The sequence below is a fragment of the Orycteropus afer genome, unplaced genomic scaffold (genome assembly GCF_000298275.1).
Source record: "Orycteropus afer afer isolate SDZICR_OR568_19922 unplaced genomic scaffold, OryAfe1.0 scaffold00323, whole genome shotgun sequence".
Lineage (NCBI taxonomy): Eukaryota > Metazoa > Chordata > Mammalia > Tubulidentata > Orycteropodidae > Orycteropus > Orycteropus afer.
In genome coordinates, this window is record NW_006921910.1 from 2034503 (window position 1) to 2057199 (window position 22697).

The window sequence follows — 22697 nt, forward strand, 5'->3', positions numbered from 1 at the left end:
TTATATGATGTCTGAGTTTGCTTCAAAAACTATGGGGCAGGGAATGGATGGAGTATGAATGATAAAGCAAGATTGGCCATGAGTTGGTGATTGTTCAGGTTGGGTAATGAGTGCCTAATAATTCCCTCTTCTCTTCTACTTTTTCTGTATACTTGAGAATTCCTATGATAAAAAATTTAATAATTACTTAAAAGTTGGAGGAAAAATATCAAGTCAACTGACGATTCCAAATCTAACCAAGAGAGAGAAGACACTATGTTAAGAGAAGAAGGAAATGGACCATACTGCCCCTTAATGAAGGCCAATACACTCTCCCCAGACATCCCTTGGCCTGTCATCATAACAGGAGTCATGCCACAGAAACAGCCTGAGATCTGACCTACCAAAGGTCATCTGAATTCTAGTTTAAGCACTGAATCTTTCCATAAAGGAAATTGTCAGGCCTGCTGCCAAGTCTTTGGTTGGTCACTTCCTGCTTGGTGTCCAACCTTGTTTTTAAGCTTAGGTGGTCTTAGCTTAGAAGTCAGCATCTCTTTCATTAGCTCATTAAATTGATAAAGATTAAATAAGTCTTTGCTGAGTACTTGCTACATTCCTGGCACTGTTCTAGGCTCTGAGGATAAAATAAATAAACAGGTTCCTGCTCTTGTCACATTGGGACTAAGGCAACAAAAGAGTAATTTTTTAAAACTTAGATAACTTCAGAGTAATGGGACAGCAAAGGGATGAGGAAGTACGTGTCTTGACAGAGTGGTCAGGAAGGGCTCTTGGAGGTGGAGACATTTAAACAGAGACCGAAAAGATATGCCTTGAGCTAGAAGGCAATAGTGCTGGATGTCATACACCACAAATTGGTTTTGAGCATATGTTCTTTGGGATGTATGAGTTGGCACTAGTAGGAGGCCTTTTATTATGCCCTCTGATGTGTTAGATGTCATCTTGAGCCATCTAAGAATACCTGAGGTGCTAAAGTCTTGTTCCTGTTTACGACACAGAGCTGGGAGTTTGGGATTCCACTGTGCAGGGAGCTGGCGTGTCAGTACGAGAGCCTCTACGATTATCAGAGCCTCAGCTGGATCCGGGTGAGCCTTGCCCCTTCCCCAACCCCAGCCCTGCCACAAGGTGCCAGGCCTTCCTGGCATCAGTTTCTGAATGAGCATTCATGATAGGCCCAGCCTTTGATTGCGTGCTGTGAGTACTACAGCAGAAGCAGAGGCCAAGCAAAGTCCTTGCCTGCCCTCAAGACACTTAAAAGTCTAGCTAAGAGACCCAGACACACACCTGCCAAAGAGTTATATAATCTAGACTCCACAGCTGCTGGTGCAGAGGGAAGGAGGAGCCAGCATAGGCAGGACAGGGTGGGGTTTCAAGGACGAGGTGACTTTGTGAAGAAGCTTTTTCTATCATGGCTTTGTTCAGGGATGCTTCACCAAAAAAACTTTAAAAGCGTTCCTTGCTTTGGCTTATGGTCATTTATAAGCACCGTGTCCTTGCTTCTTGGAAGCAAGTTATTAAAAAAAAAAAAAATGTTAAGCCAAATGCTCCATGAACTTTGGCAATCTCCACGAAATTTTTTTCTGGTGCTGGCTTCTAAATCATAATAGATGCTGAGTTCATTGGCAGAGGTCAGCAGCCTCAGCTGACCCTCCCCCTGCACCTTCATCTATGTAGCTAACTCTGTTCCTTGATTAGAGATTTGGATTTTGACCTAGATGATAGGTGTGGTCCTCTAGGGGTATTCTTGACCAGTCTTTGAAGGCCGCTGCACTCTGGCAGCCTGGCTTGATTGAATGCATTAGAACTATCTTCCTAAAGTTTTCAGTGAATTTTTCTGAACCAGAGCCAAGTCAGTCAAGACTGAAAAACTTACCTACCTTGATAATGCCAGACATTATGGATATTAGTTCACTTTTAAAGTTTAAAATCCCTAAATTGCAACCAGAGCTCTGGTGTTGCAGTGGTTAAAGCATGTGACTGCTAACCAAAAGACTGGCAGTTCAAACCCACCAGCCACTCTATGAGACAAAGATGAAGCAGTCTGCTTCCATAAAGATTTACAGCCTTGGAAACCCTATGAGGCAGTTCTACTCTGTCCTGTAGGATCACTATTAGTCAGAATCAACTAAATGGCAGTGGGTTTAGTTTTTTTAAAAATGGGACCAGTACCAGTGCTGCCTTGCTCACTCTGGCTGTTAGCATCATTAGTCATGTGTTGATGAGCAAGAGCATGTGCAGTTGGACTGATGCAAATTGGAGCTGAGAGTTTTTGTTGTTATGTGCCGTTGAGTTGGACCCGACTTACAGCAACCCCTCCTTGGGTTTCCGAGGTGATATCACTACGGAAGCAGATTACCCAGCCTCCCTTCCAAGGAGTGGCTGGTGGGTTTGAACCTCCAGCCTTCTGGTTTGCTTAGTGCCTTAGGCACTACACTACCAGAGCTTCCTGAGAGTTTTTAGCACGCTAAAAACAGTACTAACCAGGGGTCAATTGTGTACTGAGTGTTAGTCAAAACCAGGAATCCCTAGGCAGAAAAAGTCTGTGTAAGTATATGGCCCCTGGGACATAAACAGAGTAAAAGAAATGTCTGACCCTAATGAACTGACACCAGACTATTGTGATTTGGAGGGGGCTAGTCCACCTACTGGGAAGCATATTCAAGCAGCTGGACAGGACTGCAGTGGACAGGTTGTCCCCATTCCACTATCAGATGGTGGTGGAGGAGAAGGACTTCCTCTTCTATAATACAGCTCCCTGGGAAAAAGTTGATCATGGCCAGGGACTCACTTCCTTATTATCTGGTTGTCATCATCCCTTCCCAGAAGACAGTGACCGCTTGATCAGGTGTCAAGTGGGAGAACTCGCTTTAGACACTGACAATAGTCAAGCCAATCTGAAGGCAACTGGCTTTCTCATTCACAGAAAATGGAAGCCAGCTACTATGACAACATCATGGAGCAGCAGCGCCTGGAGCCTGAGTTCTTTCGGGTCGGCTTCTATGGCAGGAAATTTCCCTTCTTCCTTCGAGTGAGTCCATTCAGACAGTCATGAAAACTTGTATTTTACACAGAATTCATTTATAGTCTGTGTGTTTGGTGGCTTTTTTTTTCTCTCTCTCTCTCTTTCTCCTTTTTTTGCTCATTCTATTGAATATTTCTTTTCCAAGGACTGACCAGTCAACAGATGACTTTATTAGGCTTTATCTGATGAGACAGGTTGCCAGCTTCAGTCTCCTTTTTTTTTTTTTTTTTTTAATATGCTGTATTATTCTGTAGCTACTAGGTAGGTGTGAGGGTGATTTTCTTACCAAATCAACTGAATTACTGCAGGAAGTGTTAAGGGTCTGAGAATGTCCCACAGGTATGTTTAGAAACCTTCCAACTTTTGCCACCAGTGCCTAGAATCCTCCATTGTGACTATTCTCAGCTAGGCTGGGTGCAGTACAGCCCTGGCCTGCATGGTAGGCTGGCGATTATGGTTTGTCATCTAAGACACTGGCTCTCCCCCTGGCTGCACTGTATACCGTACAGCCAGGATGGAGATCTGTTGCCTTGAGAGAACACAGAGCACAGTCCATTTGGCCCCTGGGTCTCTGCAGATACTGCCAAGCAGGAAAAGCCTCTCTCGGGAGCCAGCTCTCTGACTCAGGATGGCAACAGCCAGCTCTCTCCACCATTTCCTGGAAGGCTGAGCTGGGACATAAACAGCGTGAAAGGAATGGCTGAGCCTAATGAACTGACACCAAAATGTTGTGATTTTCTCCTTCATTTAGCACCACCCAGCGGCTCCGGGAGGAGTCAGGCTGGACCTGTATGCTGGAGCCCAGAGCTGTGGTTGTTCTCAGTTGACCTAAATGCCATTGTGTGTGAAGGGGCCCTAGGGCTACAACTGAGACCTAAGAGGAGCTCTGATTGCCCCCAAGTCCAATTTCTTACTAAAGTTATAAGCAGTGTTTGGCCATCTAAGGGAGCTGCTGAGAAAGTTCCTATGACCCCTTTGACATGCTGGGCTCCTATCTTATTGGAGAAATTGCTTTATCCAGTGAGCAGTACACACTTGGCATCACCTCAAGGGTCAACTGGGTTTAATGATTCCTTCAGTAAAGCCAGTCTACTCGCAACAGAGTTCAGGCTAACCACATTTCAGATGTAAGGCAGGTGAACTTGCCCTTTTCCTAGGTAGTAATCACCCTAGGCTAGAAGGGACAGCAAGCACACTCTGCCTGACTGTGATCCCGGTTAGAGTCGAGTTCTATTCCAGGTGAGCATTGCTAGTAGCAGAATGGGAGTGGGTGGAGGAGAACTGGACTTCCTTCACTCTCTAATAACCATCTAGCCCACGCATTTCAGAATTGGCACAGAAAGAGCCCCCGTCAGCATAGATCATAAAACAGGAGTGGAGGTGGAGGTCAGCAAAAGAGGAATAAGGAGTTATACAAGGAGAAACCAAAAGCATCTCCAGAAAGTCCTTTGTCAGACTAATGACTTGGGCCCTATAACTTGCTCCTTTCTCATTTTATCTTTGTAAATCATGCTTTATTATCCTTTTATTCTCCTTGTCTAGTCCCACAATTTGTACATCATAAACCAGAGTTCACTTCAAAATGTCGTTATTTTGGATATCACAAAACCAGATCTCTGTTTCTGCCCCCACCAGGCATGAGCACTCTGTCTTGGTTCCACCTGGTTCCCATCCCTCATAGGATCCCTTTAATAAGTTGTCTCAGAGCTTTCTGACAAGTGGGACCTGGCATAGAACCTGCATCTAGATCATCCAAATACTGCTTGAAAGTAACAGTCTGAGTGTTCAGATGTGGTTTGGACGGGCTCTGGAAAGGGAGAAATAACAAGGGCATTAGGAAATGTCCAGCCTCATCTCTACACGAGGCGCAATCTCTGGCAGCTATGACTTATGCATATAGATTCCGTCCCTTCCTTTCCCTCAGCTGCTGGATTCATGTGTGGCAAATGACATAAGTTCCAGTGGGGATAGTGGTTTGCCTATTAGATGGTAAGGACAAAGTGCAAAGCAGTGACAGCCGGATCTGCCTCTTGTGGGGACACTGGGACCCTTGCCCAGGTGAAGGTGAGCCCGACAGCCAGCCTCAAGGTCAGTGCTCTGTGCTTTCCTCCTCCTGCTGGGCCTTCCCCAGAAGGTTAGGCTACTCCCTCACCATCCCTGGCCATCTATTACTTTAGCTCTGTCAGCTTGGTTCCTCTGGACCATCTGCCTGCCTCCCCTCACAAATGTGATTATCTACTAATCTGCAAGGAGAGGAAAACATACAGCTCTCCCTTCTGGGGGAATTTCTATTTCTCTTCATTTGACCCAGGAAGAGACATTAATGAGGGCTGTACATATGTGAGTGAACACAGAAAGGCCAGTTCTTCACAATTACCTTCTTGGCCAGTTCTGCTTAATAAGCAGAGGCCTGAGAAACGTCTGTCCTTTGACTCAAAATAGAATGATCCGTTCCACTGGTGAGCCTATTCTTGCTGACCGCGACTGACTTCCCCCTGGTCTTGCCCTTCCATTCTGATCTGTCTCGACATGTGGCCCAGCCTTAGCTAAGTTCTCCCATAGTAACAGGGAAAATGAAAAGAGGGCAGAAATTCTATTTCTGAGAAGGATGAGGTCCTCCAAGGCCAGGCCTGTGATCAGCCCTGTCCTGAAAAGCATATGGTGCCCCTATGGAGCTTCTCTTTCTCCCTTTTCCTGAAGACATGTTAGGAGGGGCTGCCAGTGCTGACACTGCTGTGTCAAAGTGGCTCTAGTGAGGCAACTAGGTGGACAGATGTCACCGGCAGGCTTCAGAGGGATTTACTCTAGCCACTCACTTGTGACCATCTGTGAATCAGAGCATCAAGATTGGGGGTACCTTGTCATGGCTTCATTCCACAAAGAAAAACTGAGACGTAACCCAAACCAAATGTGATGTAATGCAAGGTTTCAATGTGTAGTTAGAATGATGTCACTTTGTTCCGTTGACACACTTGCAAAGGAATTTGTTGCCAAAAGGATTTATTAATGCACTAAGCAATTAGTGAATACCTACTGGGCTCTGGGCCAGTACTTAGGCGATTTCTCCCAGCTGACAAAAAGTGATCCTTCAAAAACGTCTGTCCTTTGACTCAAAATACAATGATCTGTAATCACTCCTCTACTTAAAATTATTGCATGGCAATCACAGCAATCACTCCTTGGCACATGGTGTTTCTATAGCTGGCCCAGCAGGCCTCTTCAGCAATCCTGCCACTGGTTCTCCACATGCACCTTTCCTCCAACTGCACCTTTTCCTGTCTTGGCATTGTTGCCCTGATTGTTACTGTACCCACATGAATTGTCCTTTCCCACTCTTCTCTACCAAGCTAACCCAGGTCATCCTTTTGGGACTCTTTTCAAGCATGACTTTTCCCAACGTCCCACTCTCCACCTTAACACCCTTTCCGTAAGGTGCCCCTACCACCTCTGAGCTTCCCTGCAGCCTGTGCCCCACCCCTGTGGCTGCCATATCAGAGTGCAGTTCTCTCTTCTTGAACACCATTTCCCTTGAGACAGGCATTGAATGCTGTGCCCTCTGCCTACCATAGGACCTGGTACGGAAGGGGTTTCTGGGATATTTGTAGGGTGAAGAACTGTGGACTCCCCTGAGGAGACAGAGAGCCATGAGGCAAGACATAGAGTGTGCTCTCATGTTTGTGGCAGAACAAAGAGTATGTGTGCCGAGGCCATGACTACGAACGGCTGGAGGCCTTCCAACAAAGGATGCTCAGTGAGTTCCCACAGGCTGTCGCCATGCAGCACCCCAACCACCCCGATGACGCCATTCTTCAATGCGACGCCCAGTGTATCTTTTGACATTTGGTGGGGGAAGGGGTCTGGGGCTCTGGGAGGTGAGGCCCACCTAGTCAGCGGGCCCCGCCATATTGTCAGCCTTTTGGGCTAAGGATCAACCACAAGTCCTAAGCCAGAATGTGTCCTCATCACAAGTGCACACATAGAAGGGCATTTGTGCCTCATAGAGGGGGCAATGACCTGCCCTTAGCCCTAGGTGGCCCAGTTATTGGCAAAGCTGAGAAGGAGAACCTTTATCCCTTGGGCTAGCTGTTGCCCCCTGCCCTGCCCTGTGAGAGGCCTGTCCAGCCACCCAGGAGCAACCATTGTGAATAAGGGTCAAACCAGGGCTCTTGCCACAGGGATAACGTCAGTGCCCTGCTCCACTCTCCTGTACTAGTCTTTGTCCCTAGTCTTTGTCAGATAAACTAGGACAGAGCCCCAGGGATGAGGGCTGGGGGGAATGGTGAGTGCCTATGATCTTGATGGCACTTCTGAGCTGAATGCAAACACTGGCCCACTCCTCACCCCCTCACACAGTCTCCTTGGAGACCAGATAGCAGTCACCACGAGTGGCAAACTTGTTCCAGAAAGGTAAGGACAAATGGACTCCCATCTGCTCTCTTCACAAAGACTCCAAATAGTATTTTAATAAAAGGTTGCTTTGCAGTAAATATAGTTTACCTACAGTGGGCAGGCCTGGGCCCTTGCAACCTCCTCTCACTTCTTTGGGTTAAGAACCTACATTCTCCTGACCTCCTTCCCCTCTTTCTTAAAGGGGTACTGGAGAACACTTGACTGTTGACAACTCACCTTGGCTGAGTGCTCACGAGACTTACTACTGGAGCTGGGGGTGGGGAAGATAGAACGAGGAGATTTGATGTCACTGTGCTTGGGTCTGATTTGCCCCTTGAGATGCCCCTACCTCCCCTGCCAACTGGAAACAAGGGCTGTGATGCTCTTCTCTCCTTTGTGGGGACAGCAGAGGCAAGTCACTCAACATCCTTCTCTTCGGCAAGTCTGGGTTTTCCCTTTACTTCCTGCCCAGATTTGCAGATCTATGCAGTGACACCCATTCCAGAGTATGTAGATGTCCTGCAGATGGATAGGGTCCCAGATCGTGTCAAAAGCTTCTACCGTGTCAACAATGTAAGGAGGTTCCGCTATGACAGGCCTTTTCACAAAGGCCCAAAGGACAAGGAGAATGAATTCAAGGTAAGCAAATCAAAGAAATCAGGGCTAGTACCCACAGCAAGCCCTGCTTTCTCAGAAGTCCTCACTGTCCCATCCCTCAGGCAGGTAGGATGTGCCAGAATTTATCTAACAGCCTGCTCTTGCCTGTGCCCTCCCTGCAGAGCCTGTGGATCGAGCGTACCACCCTGACCCTGACCCACAGCTTGCCTGGCATCTCTCGATGGTTTGAAGTGGAACGGAGGGAACTGGTGAGACATGTCTTGGTTGAAGCTGAGCTTCACAGCTGCTCCCTTAGCCCAAGCTCTAGAGGCCCCTCTGTAAGGACTGAAGAAAGAAGGAGAGCTTGGGCTACCTGCCTGGCCTAGACTCCCACAGGCCAGTGCTGTGCTGGGGGCTCTGTGTACCTTGTCTCATTTAATCCACACAATACCCCTAAGGACAGGTATTATCAATCTCCCTTTTACAAATGAGGAAACTAGTTTCTAAGGTTCCAGAAGCCAGAGCTCTGTGACTTCAGAACTGGTGCTCCTCACAATTTGCTGCACTTCCAAGTGTTTAAAAATCAGAAAAAAGTAGAAAGGGCCCAGGGAGTCTCAAGTCCACAGGAACAAAGAAGAGGAGTCAACATTGAAGTCTTAGATCTTGTTTTCAGGAACATGATAAACAATGTCATTGTCCCTGGGATGATGCTGTGTGCTGTGTGCCCCCAGGTGGAGGTGAGCCCTTTGGAGAATGCCATCCAGGTGGTTGAGAATAAGAACCAGGAGCTGCGGGCCCTGATTAGCCAGTATCAGCACAAGCAGGTGCACGGCAACATCAACCTGCTCAGCATGTGCTTGAACGGCGTCATCGACGCAGCTGTCAATGGGGGCATCGCGCGCTACCAGGAGGTGAGCAGAGCCCTGGACCAAACCTTCACAGGCAGCCTGACCAGGAAGGCTGTTCCCAGGCTCCTCTTTTGGGGACTCCAGCCTCCTGTCCCCATGACAGCCTTCCCAGTTAGCCCTCTCCTTGTCATGACTCCTTTGGCATGGTTTCTGAGGAGGCCCAGTCTCCCAGCCACTCTTGATTTCTGTGCCTCAGCTCTCTGGTGGGGTCTTTTCTTCCTTTTCGTTTTCTGAACTCTAACAGCTGAGTAATCCATCTGATTATGGGAGGATGTTAGTGGCCTCCAAGAGGAACCCTGAAGCCTAACCAGCTCTTTGTAAGAAGTCTGGCCACTCCCAAGGCTTCCAGCTCTGCCTGCCCTGCCCAGGCTATCCAGGTCACATGAGGGACTGGGACAGGCATCCAGGCTTAGATGGCTTGGCCACCTTCAGTCCTTATTGGCCACAAAAAGCCTAGCTTTGATTGCAGAAGGTTCACACAAGCTAGGGGAGTGCTAATGTGTGCTCTTGGGACGAGGCAGCCCTGCTGCCTCTCTTAGGCATACCTACAGACTCACGTCTCCTGGGCCCTATCTAAGTTCGAGCCCTGGGAAGTCTGCCTGACTCAGCCTTTCCTTTCACAGGCCTTCTTTGACAAAGATTACATCACCAAGCACCCAGGAGATGCTGAGAAGATCACCCAGCTCAAAGAGCTCATGCAGGAGCAGGTGTGTGTGGCAGGGCCTGGAGGGTGGCAGCCCAGTGGGGAAGGCCACGCACCACAGAATGGACATGGTTCTCAGGCTGCTGCCTGGTTAACAGAGTTAACCTGTTACCCTAACAGGTCCATGTCCTTGGCGTCGGGCTGGCAGTACACGAGAAGTTTGTGCACCCAGAAATGCGGCCTCTGCATAAGAAACTGATTGATCAGTTCCAGATGATGCGGGCCAGCCTCTACCATGTAAGCTGATCCCCACCCTGCCCCCGCTGCATTAGGCTGAGGCATGTTAGTGCCTTCAGACCTGTGTGACAAACCAAAGAGGCCATGGCAGGGAGAAGCCATCCCCTGCCACACAGGGGCAGGAGACAGGACTGGATGCTGTATCCAGAGGACAGATGCTCTCCCTCAACTCCCCCGCTAAGCAAGAGTCAGATTGAAGGACAAAGAACATGTTTCAGGGCACCGTGCTAATGGGTAGAGGTTTCTATATGAGAAAGAAAAGAGCTAAAATTTATAGCCCACATGTAGGGATCTTTGGGGGGTATTTTTTATCCCAAGAGCCTAAAGAAATAAAGCATGGCCTGAGCCTTCTCTCTCTCCCCAGCTCTCTCCTTCCCCTTTCTCCCTCTTCCTCTTCCTCCCGTTTTCGCCCTCTTTCTCTTTTCCATCTCGTCATCCTTCTCCTCTAACTCCCTTTCTTCCCTCCTACCGTCTTCCACCCAACTTCCTCCAACATGTCTGGGAGCCAGGCTCATGTCAGAGATAGCTGAGGGTAGGCAGTTCTTTCATATTGGTTGCTCTTAGAGGGATCAAGCAGTTTGTGGGTCTGACCCAGACCCCAGAAGGTCTCCCTGACTTGGCCTGGCTCGTAGGCATCCATAGCAGGGATTGGCCCAAGGACTGATGCACACAGAGAGGGCCTCTATGCCAGGACAAATTGTCCTTGGCAGGTCTTGCAGGCGATGCTGACTGGTTAAGGATAGGGTTCAAGTGGTCCTGAGCCCCTGTTCACATACTCTCACCCTTGGCTGACTCCAGGTGTTTTCTAGAGAAACCTTTCTGCTAAACAGGCTGACAAGAAGTCTCAAGGGCTTTAGGCCCAGTTATCTTCTGCCACCTGGCACCCAAGCAAAACCCTCTCCTCGTTATGCAGGAATAGTGGGTAGAAGTGACAAGTAGGCAAGGAACTAAAGCTGTTCAGTGCTGAGCCAGGCTATCAGACCCAGAGTTCCCTTCAGGATGGCCACTGGCCACAGAGACCTGGAGGAGGCTGGGCCACCCAGACTCAGTGGGCCTGAACTGTTTTAGGCTCATCTGCTTTTTTGTTGGATGTTAGAGGTTTTGGTCACTCAATCCCTCTAACTCATTGCCGTCAAGTCGGATCCGACTCATAGTGACCCCTTCTTGGGTTTCTGAGGCGTTACTACTATGAAAGTAGATTATCCAATCATCCTTCCAAGGAGTGGTTGGTGGGTTTGAATTGCCAGGCTTTCTGGTTAGCAGTCAAGTGCCTTAGGTACTGTGCCACCAGAGCTCCCACAGTTCCTCTAGGTCCCCAGAATAGAAGGTAGCTAATTTCCACACAGGAGCTCTGGTAGCATAGTGCCTAAGGCACTTGACTGCTAACCAGCAGGCTAGTGGTTCAAACCCACCAGCCACTCCTCAGAAGGAAGGTTGAGCAATCTACTTCTGTAGTGATAACTGCCTCGGAAACCCAAGGAGCGGAAACTATGAGTCGGGTCCAACTCGATGGCACATAGCAACAACAATTTCCACACAAGTGTGGGCAGCCTGTAAAGTAAAGAGAGAGAGAAGCTTGTCTGCAATTTGGGAAGTGGGACATTTTCCAAAGAAAAGCCCACAGAGCCTGGAATTTTTCTCTTCTGTAATGATTACCCCATAGTACTTCAAGGTGAAACATGCAGAGAAAAGTCTTTTAGGTTTCCTCTTAAAAGGAAGGTGTCCTTTAAATAAAGAACCTGGGTAGTGTCCCTAAATCTGATGATCTCCCATACCACTGCACCTCCTGCTGGTAGTTAGGTGAGAGCTCAGTGCTTGGCTGGTCCCTGCTCAGTGCAAAATTCCTGTCACAGCAGGTGCCCCTGCCAGCTAGAGCCTGGCTGCCTGGAAGGTTCTCTCACATGCAGATGGTCAGGTCACTGTGGCACAAAGCGCACCATGCTCATCCGTGTACATCAAGGTCTCCAGTGTGCACACGTGGAGGCATCCTCTCTGGCTGCAGAAGCACATTTGAGCTACTGCTTCACACCAATTCAGAACCACCCCCCACACACACACCCAGTGCACTTAGGATTGTGAAAGACTTGAGGAAACCTGGACAGTTGGGCTTTGTTTTCCTTAGAGTTACAAACAGGAACACAAACCAACCTGTTGTCACCCAGGAGGGCCTAAGATCAGAAATTTCTGCCAAGAAGTATATGTACATTATAAGAATTTAATTATGCTAAAATAGAACTGTGTTCTTTTTCAGTTACTGACACCAGGATTTTGCAGCCTGTCTCCCTATAGATGGTACAATAGGTCACTCAGAGCTGGGCCATTTAGCAGTCCAGTAAAACTCAGTCCCAAGCGTTATATAAGAGGTGGCACTGACTCACAGCTGATAATCAGGCCTTCCCCTCTTGCTTCCCAAATCTTGCTCTACTTATTGTGCAGTGAGAGTTAACAGCATTCCTGTGAGTTCAGACCAACTTCATCTTTGGTGCATGGGGCCAGCTAGGGCCTTGTGGCTCTGGTGTGTGCTCCAGTGTGGTTAGGAGAGTGTTACAGTTGTGAAGGGAGGTTGCCCAAAAAAAGTTAGCAGTTTAGGTTCAGCCAACAATATACGATTACTAACTGATTGATTGATCTTTTCTTCCACCAGCCAGTTCTTCCCTCCTGCCCTTTAATTACGTATTTATTCTTTACTTTCTGATGACGGGACATTTACTTCTCAACAGGAATTTCCAAGTTTGGACAAGTTAAGCCCTGCATGCTCAGGCACCAGCACCCCACGGGGAAATGTTGTGGCGTCCCATAGTCCCATGAGCCCTGAGAGCATCAAGATGACCCACCGGCACAGGTACGGCCTCAGGGCCAGGGAGGGTCCCCTCTGCAGAGAGAAGTCTGACGATCAAGGGTCAGAGCACAGAAATCCCACATAGTGTTAGTGCATACTCACTCACATGTCCTCTTGCTGCACAGTAAACACTTACCCAGCTCCTGCCACAGGACACTGTCTCTGCACCCAGCCAGTCACTACCCTGGTGTCAGAGGGATATACATGGTTTTGGGGGAACACAGAGGAAGGGGAATCTGGGCTAACTATTGAAACATAAATACAAGTTTGCAAAGCAGAAAAGAGGTGAGATTAGGAAGGTGATGGAGCAAGATCCAGGCAAAGTAACATTTGCAGAAGCCTCGAGGTATGAGCAAGCCAGCCTGGTCAGCACTGTGCATAGAGCCAAGTGGCAGGCACTCAGGATTCTAGCGCCCGGGAGGGAGGCCAGGACCAGCTCTGAATGTGCCTTGTCTGTTCAGGCATTTCGACTTGAGGAAGGTTTTAAAGAAGAGAATAATAGGATGACACAGCCAGCCAAGTGTGGCTGCTCTGGACTCAGGAGTCCTGGCTTGCCTGGGGTCCACTTCAGAATGTTCAGTGGAGGCCAGGCCAGGGGGGAAGGCCAGTGAGGGGTGCCCCTCACTTAGGCTTGTTTTCCAGTGTGAGCAGCAAGTCAGCACAGAGTGGCCACTCAGTAATTGAGAAGGAACAAATGAATGCTATTGACTCAGGCGAGCTGTTGGCCAGCCCGTAGCTACAGATGTGGAAGGAAGCCCACAGATAGTTCATGGCCAGCTATTTTGCTACCTTCCCCTCTGACCTAGGAGCAGATCCCATCATGATGTGGACAAGGTGTGAACACTATCTCAGACCTGAGATCCTTGACCTGATTCAGCATGTCTCTCTTGCATTCCTCCTCAGTGAGAAGCTGCTGATGTTCTGGTGGGACTGAGTGGCCACATACCATTTAACTCTAGGCAGAGGCCACGCCAGTCCAACCATCATTGACCCTCCCAGAACAGGGGCCCCCAAGCAGCAGGGTGGGGTTCAGAACTGCTCTAGGCCCCAGATGGGTCTGGGCATTGGGTGGGAGCCCTCATACCATAGGTGGCTGGGGCTGAGAATGACTTATTCACCCATTCCCTTTCACTGTCCCCCACCACCCAGCATGATTTCTCAGCTGACTCCTCACTGTTTCCAAATCTTACTTGCAGCCCCATGAACTTGATGGGCACAGGCCGCCATTCATCATCTTCCCTCTCCTCACACACATCTAGCGAAGCAGGAAACATGGTGATGCTGGGCGACAGCGCCATCGGTGAGGCTCCTGAGGACCTGTACCACCACATGCAGGTACGAAGCTGTCCAAGGAAATGAGCCAGGGCACCAGGCCGGGAGGACTCGCTCTTCTGCTGGCTGCTCTGGTCTGTGAGTACTGCCTAGTACTCCAGTCCCTGAATTCAGAACAATCTCTATCAGAGCTAGCAAACCTTTACTCCATCCCAAGTCTCAGTTGCCAGGCCTGATATCCTGAGAGGGAAACCCAGCTTCAGTCCTGGCTGCTCTCAGAGATCCCTTGGGAAAGATCCTCTGCTATATTGCCCTCTTGCCTGGCATTCTTAATAGCTGAGCCCTGCCTCCTCCACAGGCACCATCAGGGCCCACTTAGCAGCCATGCTTCATGTGGGTGAGGTGGGTGAGCACCAGCCTGGCCTCCATCAGGGCCCAGGGTGCAGTGTCAGGCAGCAGGTCTGGGCACCTCAGAGAATGAAGAAGCCAACTCTGGCCCAACCCTACACTCTTGGCCACTCAGACCTCTGTCCTGCTGATTCTTCTCCCTTTACAGCTCACATATCCCAACCCCAGGTACCAGGGCTCAGTCACCAACGTGTCTGTTCTGTCCTCGTCCCAGGCAAGCCCGTCTTCCTCCAGCCTGAGTTCTACTCACTCAGCACCATCCCAGATGATTACCTCTGCCCCTCCCAGTGCCCGAGGTAAGTATGGCAGGGTGCAGGTTGCAGGAGGGAAAGGAAATGGCTTTGTGAGCCCCACTCATCCCCTTCTTTTCTGTGGCTGTACCTTTGAGGGTGGCCCATGACTTAGAGAATGCTCACCTGTGCTTTCAATACTAAGGACTCCAGAGTCCCTGCCTCCAGATCTCACTCTGGCTGGCTTCAGGCCCTGCTCTGAGCAGTGGTCACAGTCCTGCTGCTGAGGTAGCCATCTCCACCTCAGTAAGAGAACACACAAGCTGGGAGAAAGCTGACTTCTTTTTCCCATTGAAATGTTTGCAAGAATAAAGATCAAAGTTGAGACAAGAGTGAATCGTTTGTCTTGAGGAATCAAGTATGATGACAAAGTATAAAAAGCAAATTTGAAGCCTAAAATTAACCCCGAAAAATATGAATCTAAAACAATAACAACAACCAAAACCACTTTCTTCAGTTGAGAAAGGCTTAATCAGGAGAGCTGGCTCTGCAAGAAACTCTTTACTTTGCCAATTACTGCTTGATTTCTTATTCAGTTGAATAGATACTGTTCTCTGAGAGCTGGCCTCTTTTTCACATTCTGATCCTAGTTCCTGCAGTGAAATTTGATTCTCTGCCCCTTTAGATAGAAACACATGGAGTGGAATGGAAATTAGCCCTGGTGACTAGGTTCTAGTGCTTCCCAGGGTGATCTCTGCAGGATAGTAGCAGCAGAGAGTGGTCTGAGCTTGCCAGCCACTGGCCATTGTGTCCATCATTGTAAAGACAAAGAGAGATATCACAAACTTATGAGTTGGAGGGTCATTAGAGGAAAATAGCCCCTTTTACAAAGCACATACACCTACAAGCCCCACAGTGGACTGATGAAGAGAATGGGGGTAGTGTGGCATGGTGGGGAGATGCAGTGGCCACCTGAGAAAAGCCTCGGCAGAGGATGGAGGAAAGAGGGGTCAAGTTGCAACAGGTGCAATCACAGACTCTTGCCTGAAGGATCCAGCCCAATCCTCATTTCCCTGCCAGGAATAGGTCCAGTGAAAGAGATTTAAGGCCACGTAGCCAGTCCGTGGCTAAGTTGGATTTGGAGCACAGGGCTTTCCACTCACCAGCCCACAGTCTGATGACCATTCCGTTTCCCATGCGGCCTTCCTGCATGGACGGTGGCATTCAGAAAAGGGAAACCAACATTTGGGAGCAGGTATTTCTAGCAAAAGGTTAAAGAAGACAGATGAACCAACAAATCGGTACATGCTGAAGATGTGTCAATATGTAAAGGCTGGAAACATAGAGAAGGAACTGTGATTTGTGTAAGAAAGATGGCTTTGGAAATAAAAAGGAAGGTGTTCCTGAGGAGTTAGCCATGAAGGCTATAGTAGAGGTCAGTTTGCAACGTCTTGAGGTAAATGCTCCTGAATAGAGCTGCAGAAACTGACTTTGTAATCCATCTGTTTTATTTTCCTAACCCAACGACTCTCCAAGATATGTTCAGCCATATTGATGCCTTTGTCTGAGTATTCTTACTGAAGACATCTCTGAATTATGATTACTGATAAAGACAGAAGGCAGCAAAGATGGACATTTTAGCTAAATCCCACTCTGACACTTCTTAGGTGCTTTCTCTAGGTTGTGCCTGGTACTCAGTGCCCTGGACAGAACAAAGATGAGGAACAAGCAGGCCCTGCTGTCAGGGACCTCATAGACTGCTGTTACCACCTTTCTTCTTCCTGCTAACCGTTTACTAATTTCTCCACTATCAAACTTTGACTGAGCGCCCTATGAAGAATCCTTGTGGCTCCTGCCTCAGGAAGCACTACATCAAAATTGAATAGAGAGAAATTATTTTGTCCTGGTTTGGAAGCAACCCCTCTCTTTCAGATGACATGGCTAACGGCCCTTCTGGTTGTCTGTTGCTGCATAATAAACCACCCAAAAACTTAGTGGTTTCAAGCAACAATTTATTATCATCTCTCACTGTCCTGTAGCTTAACAAGGCTCACTGAGTGTTTCTCACTTGGAGTTTCATGAGATTGTAGGCATATGTCAGTTGAGGCCAGAAACATCTAAAGGCTCAGTTGAGGTGATGTTCAAGAGAGCTCACTCACATGGCTTGGAGTTAAGGAGCTGTCAGGCAGGAGTTCAGCGGGGACTGTCAACCTGAGCACCTGCATGTGGCCTTTCCATGTGTCTTGGGCTTCTCACAGCATGGCAGCTGATTTTCCTCAGAGCAAGCATTCCAAGAGATGCTGGAAGTCTCAGAATGTCCCTTTTTCCACATTCTATTGGCTACTCAGTCTGCCACTAAGGCCAAGCCACGTTCCAGGGAGGGGAACAAGAATCTGCTTTATGATGAGACAAATGGCGTATACTTTTTGGGAGGGAAGACATCGATGATCTCCATCTTTGGAGACAACCTACCCAGTGGTCAGTCTCCAAAATGCCATGTAGAGGAAGGCTGAGAGAAGTCCCTTCCCTTTCTGGGGTAGGCATTCAGTGCAAACGTGAACAAAATGGTTAAATAGAACTGGGCCTAGAGCAGGGAAGAAAGTAAGAAGGAGCAGAAAGTCACTTACAGACCACAACATCCATGTAATTCAAGTGCAAGCCCATCTGGAGGAAGCTGGGGGCCCGACATCTGTCTATCAAGCACAACGTTAGGCCCTATGAGAGAAGACAGGATACTGTGACCCAGCATCACAGAGAAGAACTGATGTTTTCAGATCAATGTGGTTGACACAGTAGTTGAAGTTCTAGAGGCACAGAGGGAGGAGCCATCCACTCTTGGAGTTTGAGGTGTGGTATTAACATGTGAGGGAGCTCTGGTGACATAGTGCCTAAGGCATTTGACTGCTAACCAGAAGGCTGGTGGTTCAAACCCAGCAGCCACTCCTCGGAAGGAAGGTTGGTCAATCTACTTCCGTAGTAATACAGCCTTGAAAACCCAAAGAGGGGTCGTTATGAGTTGGATCTGACTCCACAGCAGTGGTTGCCTTGCCTTTTTATTAACATGTGAAGGGGAGGCTTTCATGGAAAATGTGATCTGGAGAGGAGTCCTTTGCATCGGAGTCACTTCCTCCACTCCCAGGAGTGGCCATGAGACCAGTGTCCTTCCTTGTCATCCCCATTGACACTCTGCTATGTATGGGTCCTTTTGTTTTGGAAAACTCGAGATAAAGGGCCAGCAAGGCTCAATCTAAACTCTTGTAGGTCAGTAGCTCCCTCTGGTGGTCAAAAAGCTAATTAAACCCAAAACTAAAAAGAACCAAACTCACTGCCATTGAGTATGATCCGACACATAGCAACCCCTCCTTGGGTTTCCGAGGAGGTATCACTACGGAAGTAGATTGCCCAGTCTGCCTTCCGAGGAGTGGCTGATGGGCTTGAACTGCTAGCCTTCTGGTTAGCAGTCAAATGCCTTAGACACTACGTCACCAGAGCTCCCAATTAAACACAAGGTTGGTTGTTTTTAATTATGATATGGGTGAAAGTTTACAGCGCAAACTGGTTTTCCACTCAACAGTTCATACACATTTTGTTTGTGACATTGATTGGAATCACCACAATGGAATAGCACTCAGAAACAATGGATTTTGGATGATGCTGCTGGGTTAGCTCAGTCATGCCAGGGCTCAGACTCCCTGGAGTTTACTGGCCAACTCAAGCAGTTCAAAAGTCCTGTGAACACAGCCATGTGATCTCAGCCTATACAACTATGAAACCAGAAGAACAAGATGGTGCCCAGCTACCACTGTCAACCACTCGGAGGGAGATCTATAAAGGACATCCTGGGTAGAGTGGAAGAGCAATGTGGAACAAAACTCAAAATCATTTGGAAAACAAAAAGGGGGACCAGGTTTGCTGGTCTGATAGAGCCTGATGGAACCACTGAGACTATGGCCCCTACCTGCCCTTCAGGTCTGGAATTGAACCCACACCTGTGGCTTCCAGCCAAACAAAAGACAGGCATATGAGGTGAACATTTACACTAGGTAGATACACTCCTTGGAGAGAACAATCATGGGAGAATAGAAGGGCTCCGTACGCACAGGAACATAGCCTAGGGGGCAGGAGTACTTGGAGGGAAAGACACAGGGAAGAGGTAACTATGGGGAGGAAGTGTGGGGAGCTGTTGCATTGTGGGAAATTGTAGTCAATGTCATGAGACAAAGTGTATGTGAACTGCTGTATGGAAAGTGAATTTGCTCTGGAAGCTTTCACCCAAATCACAATTAAAAAAAAAAAAAAAGTCCTGTGAACACAGAAGATGTTTACATGTGTTCGTGAAAAGTAGCCATAAAAAAAAAAAAAAAAAAGCAGCAGCAGCAGTCATCATCTTCTCTTTTCATGGCTTTCATGGGATTGGCTGCATGACAGGACAGAGGCTAGTGGGAAGGAAGTGAAGTAGTGGAGTTGGAAAACTTAGTGGTAGCTCAAAATAACCGATGTTGAGAGGTCTCTACAACATGGATACTAATCCTCAGTGGCGCCCCTGGGCCTCAGCTGGGGTGTGCAAGCTGCGATCCCTCCATTAGATGGTGGAGTCCCTCCATCAGTGTCCAACATGCATCAGGATATTGACTATACAGATCTGTGTTGGGCTTGTGAGCCAGGCGTGAACTCCATGAGGGAAGAGACCACAGCCAATCTGAGCAAGGCGGCATACCAGGTTCCAGCCATATGCTGGTTGGCATGGGCATTAAACAGGAGTTTGACATAAATGAACTGTGTCTCTGTGCATGCTAAGCAGAGGGTAGCCCTACCCAGAGATGTGGCAGAGCTCAGGGAACAGTCTGAGTTCCTGCTGAGAAAGCACTATAGAAATCAGTGGGATTAGAAGCTATTCTCTCTTTTTCTTTATGTGCTCATCTTCTTTAGTCCCCTTAGAGTATAAGTTCTAAAAGAGAACATTGTTGTTGTTGTTAAGTGCCGTCGAGTCGTTTCCGACTCATAGTGACCCCATGCACAGCAGAACGAAACACTGCCCGATCCCGCGCCAGCCCCACAATCCCTGCTATACTTGATCCCATCATCGCAGCCACCGTATCAATCCATCTCGTTGAAGGCCTCCCCCTCTTTTGTCAACCCTCCACCCTACCAAGCATGACATCCTTCTCCAGGGAATGGTCCCTTCTTACAACATGACCAAAATACGTGAGACGAAGTCTGGCCATTCTTGCTTCCAAGAAGCATTCTGGCTGCACTTCCTCCAGGACAGATCTGTTAGTTCTTTTAGCAGTCCATGGTACTTTCAGCATTCTCCGCCAGCACCACAACTCAAAAGCATCAACTCTTCTTCGGTCTTCCTTATTCATTGTCCAGCTCTCACATGCATACCAGGCGATTGGAAATATCATGGCTTGTGTCAGGCACACCTTAGTCCTCAATGAGATATCCTTGCTCCTCAGCACTTGAAACAGTTCCTTCGCAGTTGACTTTCCCAATGCTACACGTTGTCTAATGTCCTGACTGCTGCTTCCGTTGGCATCGATTGTAGAACCAAGCAACGTGAATTCCTTGACAACCTCAATCTTCTCTCCATTTATTGTGATGCTGCTCATTGGTCCAGTTGTGAGGATTTTTGTTTTCTTTATGTTGAGATGTAATCCATACTGCAGACTGTATTCTTCAACCTTCATCAGTAGGTGCCTTAAGTCATCCTCACTTTCAGCAAGCAAAGTTGTATCATCTGCATATCTCAGGTTGTTAATGATTCTTCCTCCAATCCTGATACCACGTTTTTCTTCATATAGTCCAGCTTCTCAGATTATTTGCTCAGCATACAGATTGAATAAGTGTGGAGACAGAATACAACCCTGACGCACTCCCTTCTTGATTTTAAACCATGTAGTGTCCCCTTGTTCTGTTCTAACGACAGCCTCCTGGTCAAGGTACAGATTCCTCATGAGTACAATCAAGTGCTCAGGGATTCCCATTCTTCTCAATGTTGTCCATAATTTGTCATGATCCACACAATCAAATGCCTTTGCATAGTCAATAAAACACAAGTAAACATTTTTCTGGTATTCCCTGCCTTGAGCCAAGATCCATCTGACAACAGCTATGATATCCTTTGTTCCACGTCCTCTTCTGAATCCAACTTGAACCTCTGGAAGTTCTCTGTCAATATACTGCTGCAAACGTTTCTGAATAGAGAACATTGAAATTAGTAAATTCACCAAATAGTAGCAATTCAGACCCAGTGTGTTAAAAATTTTACTTTAATCATTCTTTTAACAGTAAAACACATTTTCAAATGTCTTAAAGCAAGCCCTGAGGTTCCACAAACAGAACCATTCAGACTAGCTGTGGAGGAAGTTACATAAATAATAATTTCATTACTGGCATTTCTTACTCTGACTTCTTCAAAGTATTTAAGCCTCATATTCTTGGACCAAAATGAGTACAAGAAGAATTTCTCAAGGACACTTGGGGAAAACTGGCTGAAGAAGACCCCTTTTTTTTTTAGCTGTGCCTTGACTGGGCCTACATCACATATTCAAAGGAAAGCTCCAGAGACATCGTGGGTGTTGGGGACCCAGAACCTCCAGGGGCTACAGATTTACCTCTCAGCTGGAGCCTGTGGGCTGGACTTGACCCTACAGCTTCAGTCAGGCCGTACCACAGAGCAGACTTCTGAGCACTTGAGCTAGCCAAGGGCTGCCCCTGGATAAATAGAGGACAGTGCGTTCCAGATGGTCCTTCTGTGAGGGGTCTAGATACCCCTACTGGTGTCTGGCATAATGAATGGTACACATTTGGAAGGCCTTCCAGATTACCCATTTCCCCAGAAAAGCCAGCAAGTTATTCTTACTGCTTCCGTGGAAGTTCCCCTCAAGATCAGGTCCACGGTCTGCATCAATGGAGAGTTGGCCAACCCACATCTGGCATGGTCTGGTGTCCATAACAGCCCCTAAGAGCAGAGGAGAGGACCATCTCACAGAAGGAAGAACCTGAACCAAGTCAACTGAAGAGCCTGGGTTAAAGTTTCTGTGACTCCCAGATCAGCTCCATGACCCCTGAGTTCACTGAAGACAGCAAGTCTAAGAGCAAAAAACCTGAGAGACCCCCTCTGTGCTAGGCTCTGATTCCAGGGCTACAGCAGTAGGGCAGCTAGGAAGGCAGAGGCCAGCTGTCAGGGGCCTGGTTCCTGGGAGGGAGAAGCCTCTGGGAAGAGAGGGTCGTAGAGGGTCAGCTGAGAACAGGGCTAATGGTGTCAGGACATAAGGTGAGTACGTGGAGACAACATGTCATGTAAGAACTATGTGACTGTTACCTGAATGTCTCTGTCTCTGTGTGATAGCTCCATTATAAGCTGGCCTGGGCACCTGAGAGAGCCCAGCATCCAGGCCATACCCATCTCCTGAGAGTGCTGGGCTCAGCAGGCCTCTAGGGTCCTGAACCCAGTGCTCTGTTCGGCCTCTGAGCATGGTGAGGGGGCTCAGTCAGTGAGTCTGCAGTGCCCCAGCGTGCAGTATGTCTGCCTTGGCTGGGACACCAGGTGCTACCACTGCCACCATCTAACCACCAGGCTCTGCTTCATTCCTGCTGTGCTTGCTGACCTCATCTCACTCCAACTGTAAGGGGACACCTACTCCACTTCCTTGGCCCAAGAATGCTTGCCCACTGGGCCCTCCATCTGTGGCTCGTCATCTGTGCGTGATTGTTCTCACTTGGTTACAGGCTCTCCCTCTCTGCCAGATAAGTACCGTCACACCCGAGAAATGATGTTGCTGCTGCCCACACACCGGGACCGCCCAAGCAGTGCCATGTATCCTGCAGCCATCCTGGAGAATGGACAGGTACTGGATCACCCTGTCAACTGCTCTCTGATGCAAGTGTGTTGCCCTGGCTTTTCCTCATTGCACTTGTGAGATCCTCGTCATTATCCTAAGTGATTCCCCCATTCTGCCATAAGATCCCTCAAGAGGCTGCTGGGCTTCTAGGTGGGAATGGCAGTGAACTTGAGGACCAGCAGTCCACACAAAGCACAGGTGTGGGTAGTATAGCAGCAGAGTTAGAACGACCATTGCTTGTGTGGGCA

At 48.3% G+C, this 22697-nt stretch overlaps 1 protein-coding gene across 1 annotated transcript in view; it reads left to right on the forward strand.

Annotated features, from left to right (window-relative positions):
- Positions 1-22697, forward strand: part of DOCK3 (dedicator of cytokinesis 3) — a 738119-nt gene that overhangs the window by 708545 nt on the left and 6877 nt on the right. The window contains exons 39-50 of the mRNA XM_007952017.2: positions 996-1082; positions 2921-3025; positions 6704-6845; positions 7881-8047; positions 8188-8274; positions 8737-8916; positions 9537-9620; positions 9737-9853; positions 12574-12695; positions 13889-14027; positions 14521-14668; positions 22337-22455. Of these exons, the coding sequence (XP_007950208.2) occupies positions 996-1082; positions 2921-3025; positions 6704-6845; positions 7881-8047; positions 8188-8274; positions 8737-8916; positions 9537-9620; positions 9737-9853; positions 12574-12695; positions 13889-14027; positions 14521-14668; positions 22337-22455 (1497 nt within the window). The remainder of the gene's footprint in view (positions 1-995; positions 1083-2920; positions 3026-6703; positions 6846-7880; positions 8048-8187; positions 8275-8736; positions 8917-9536; positions 9621-9736; positions 9854-12573; positions 12696-13888; positions 14028-14520; positions 14669-22336; positions 22456-22697) is intronic.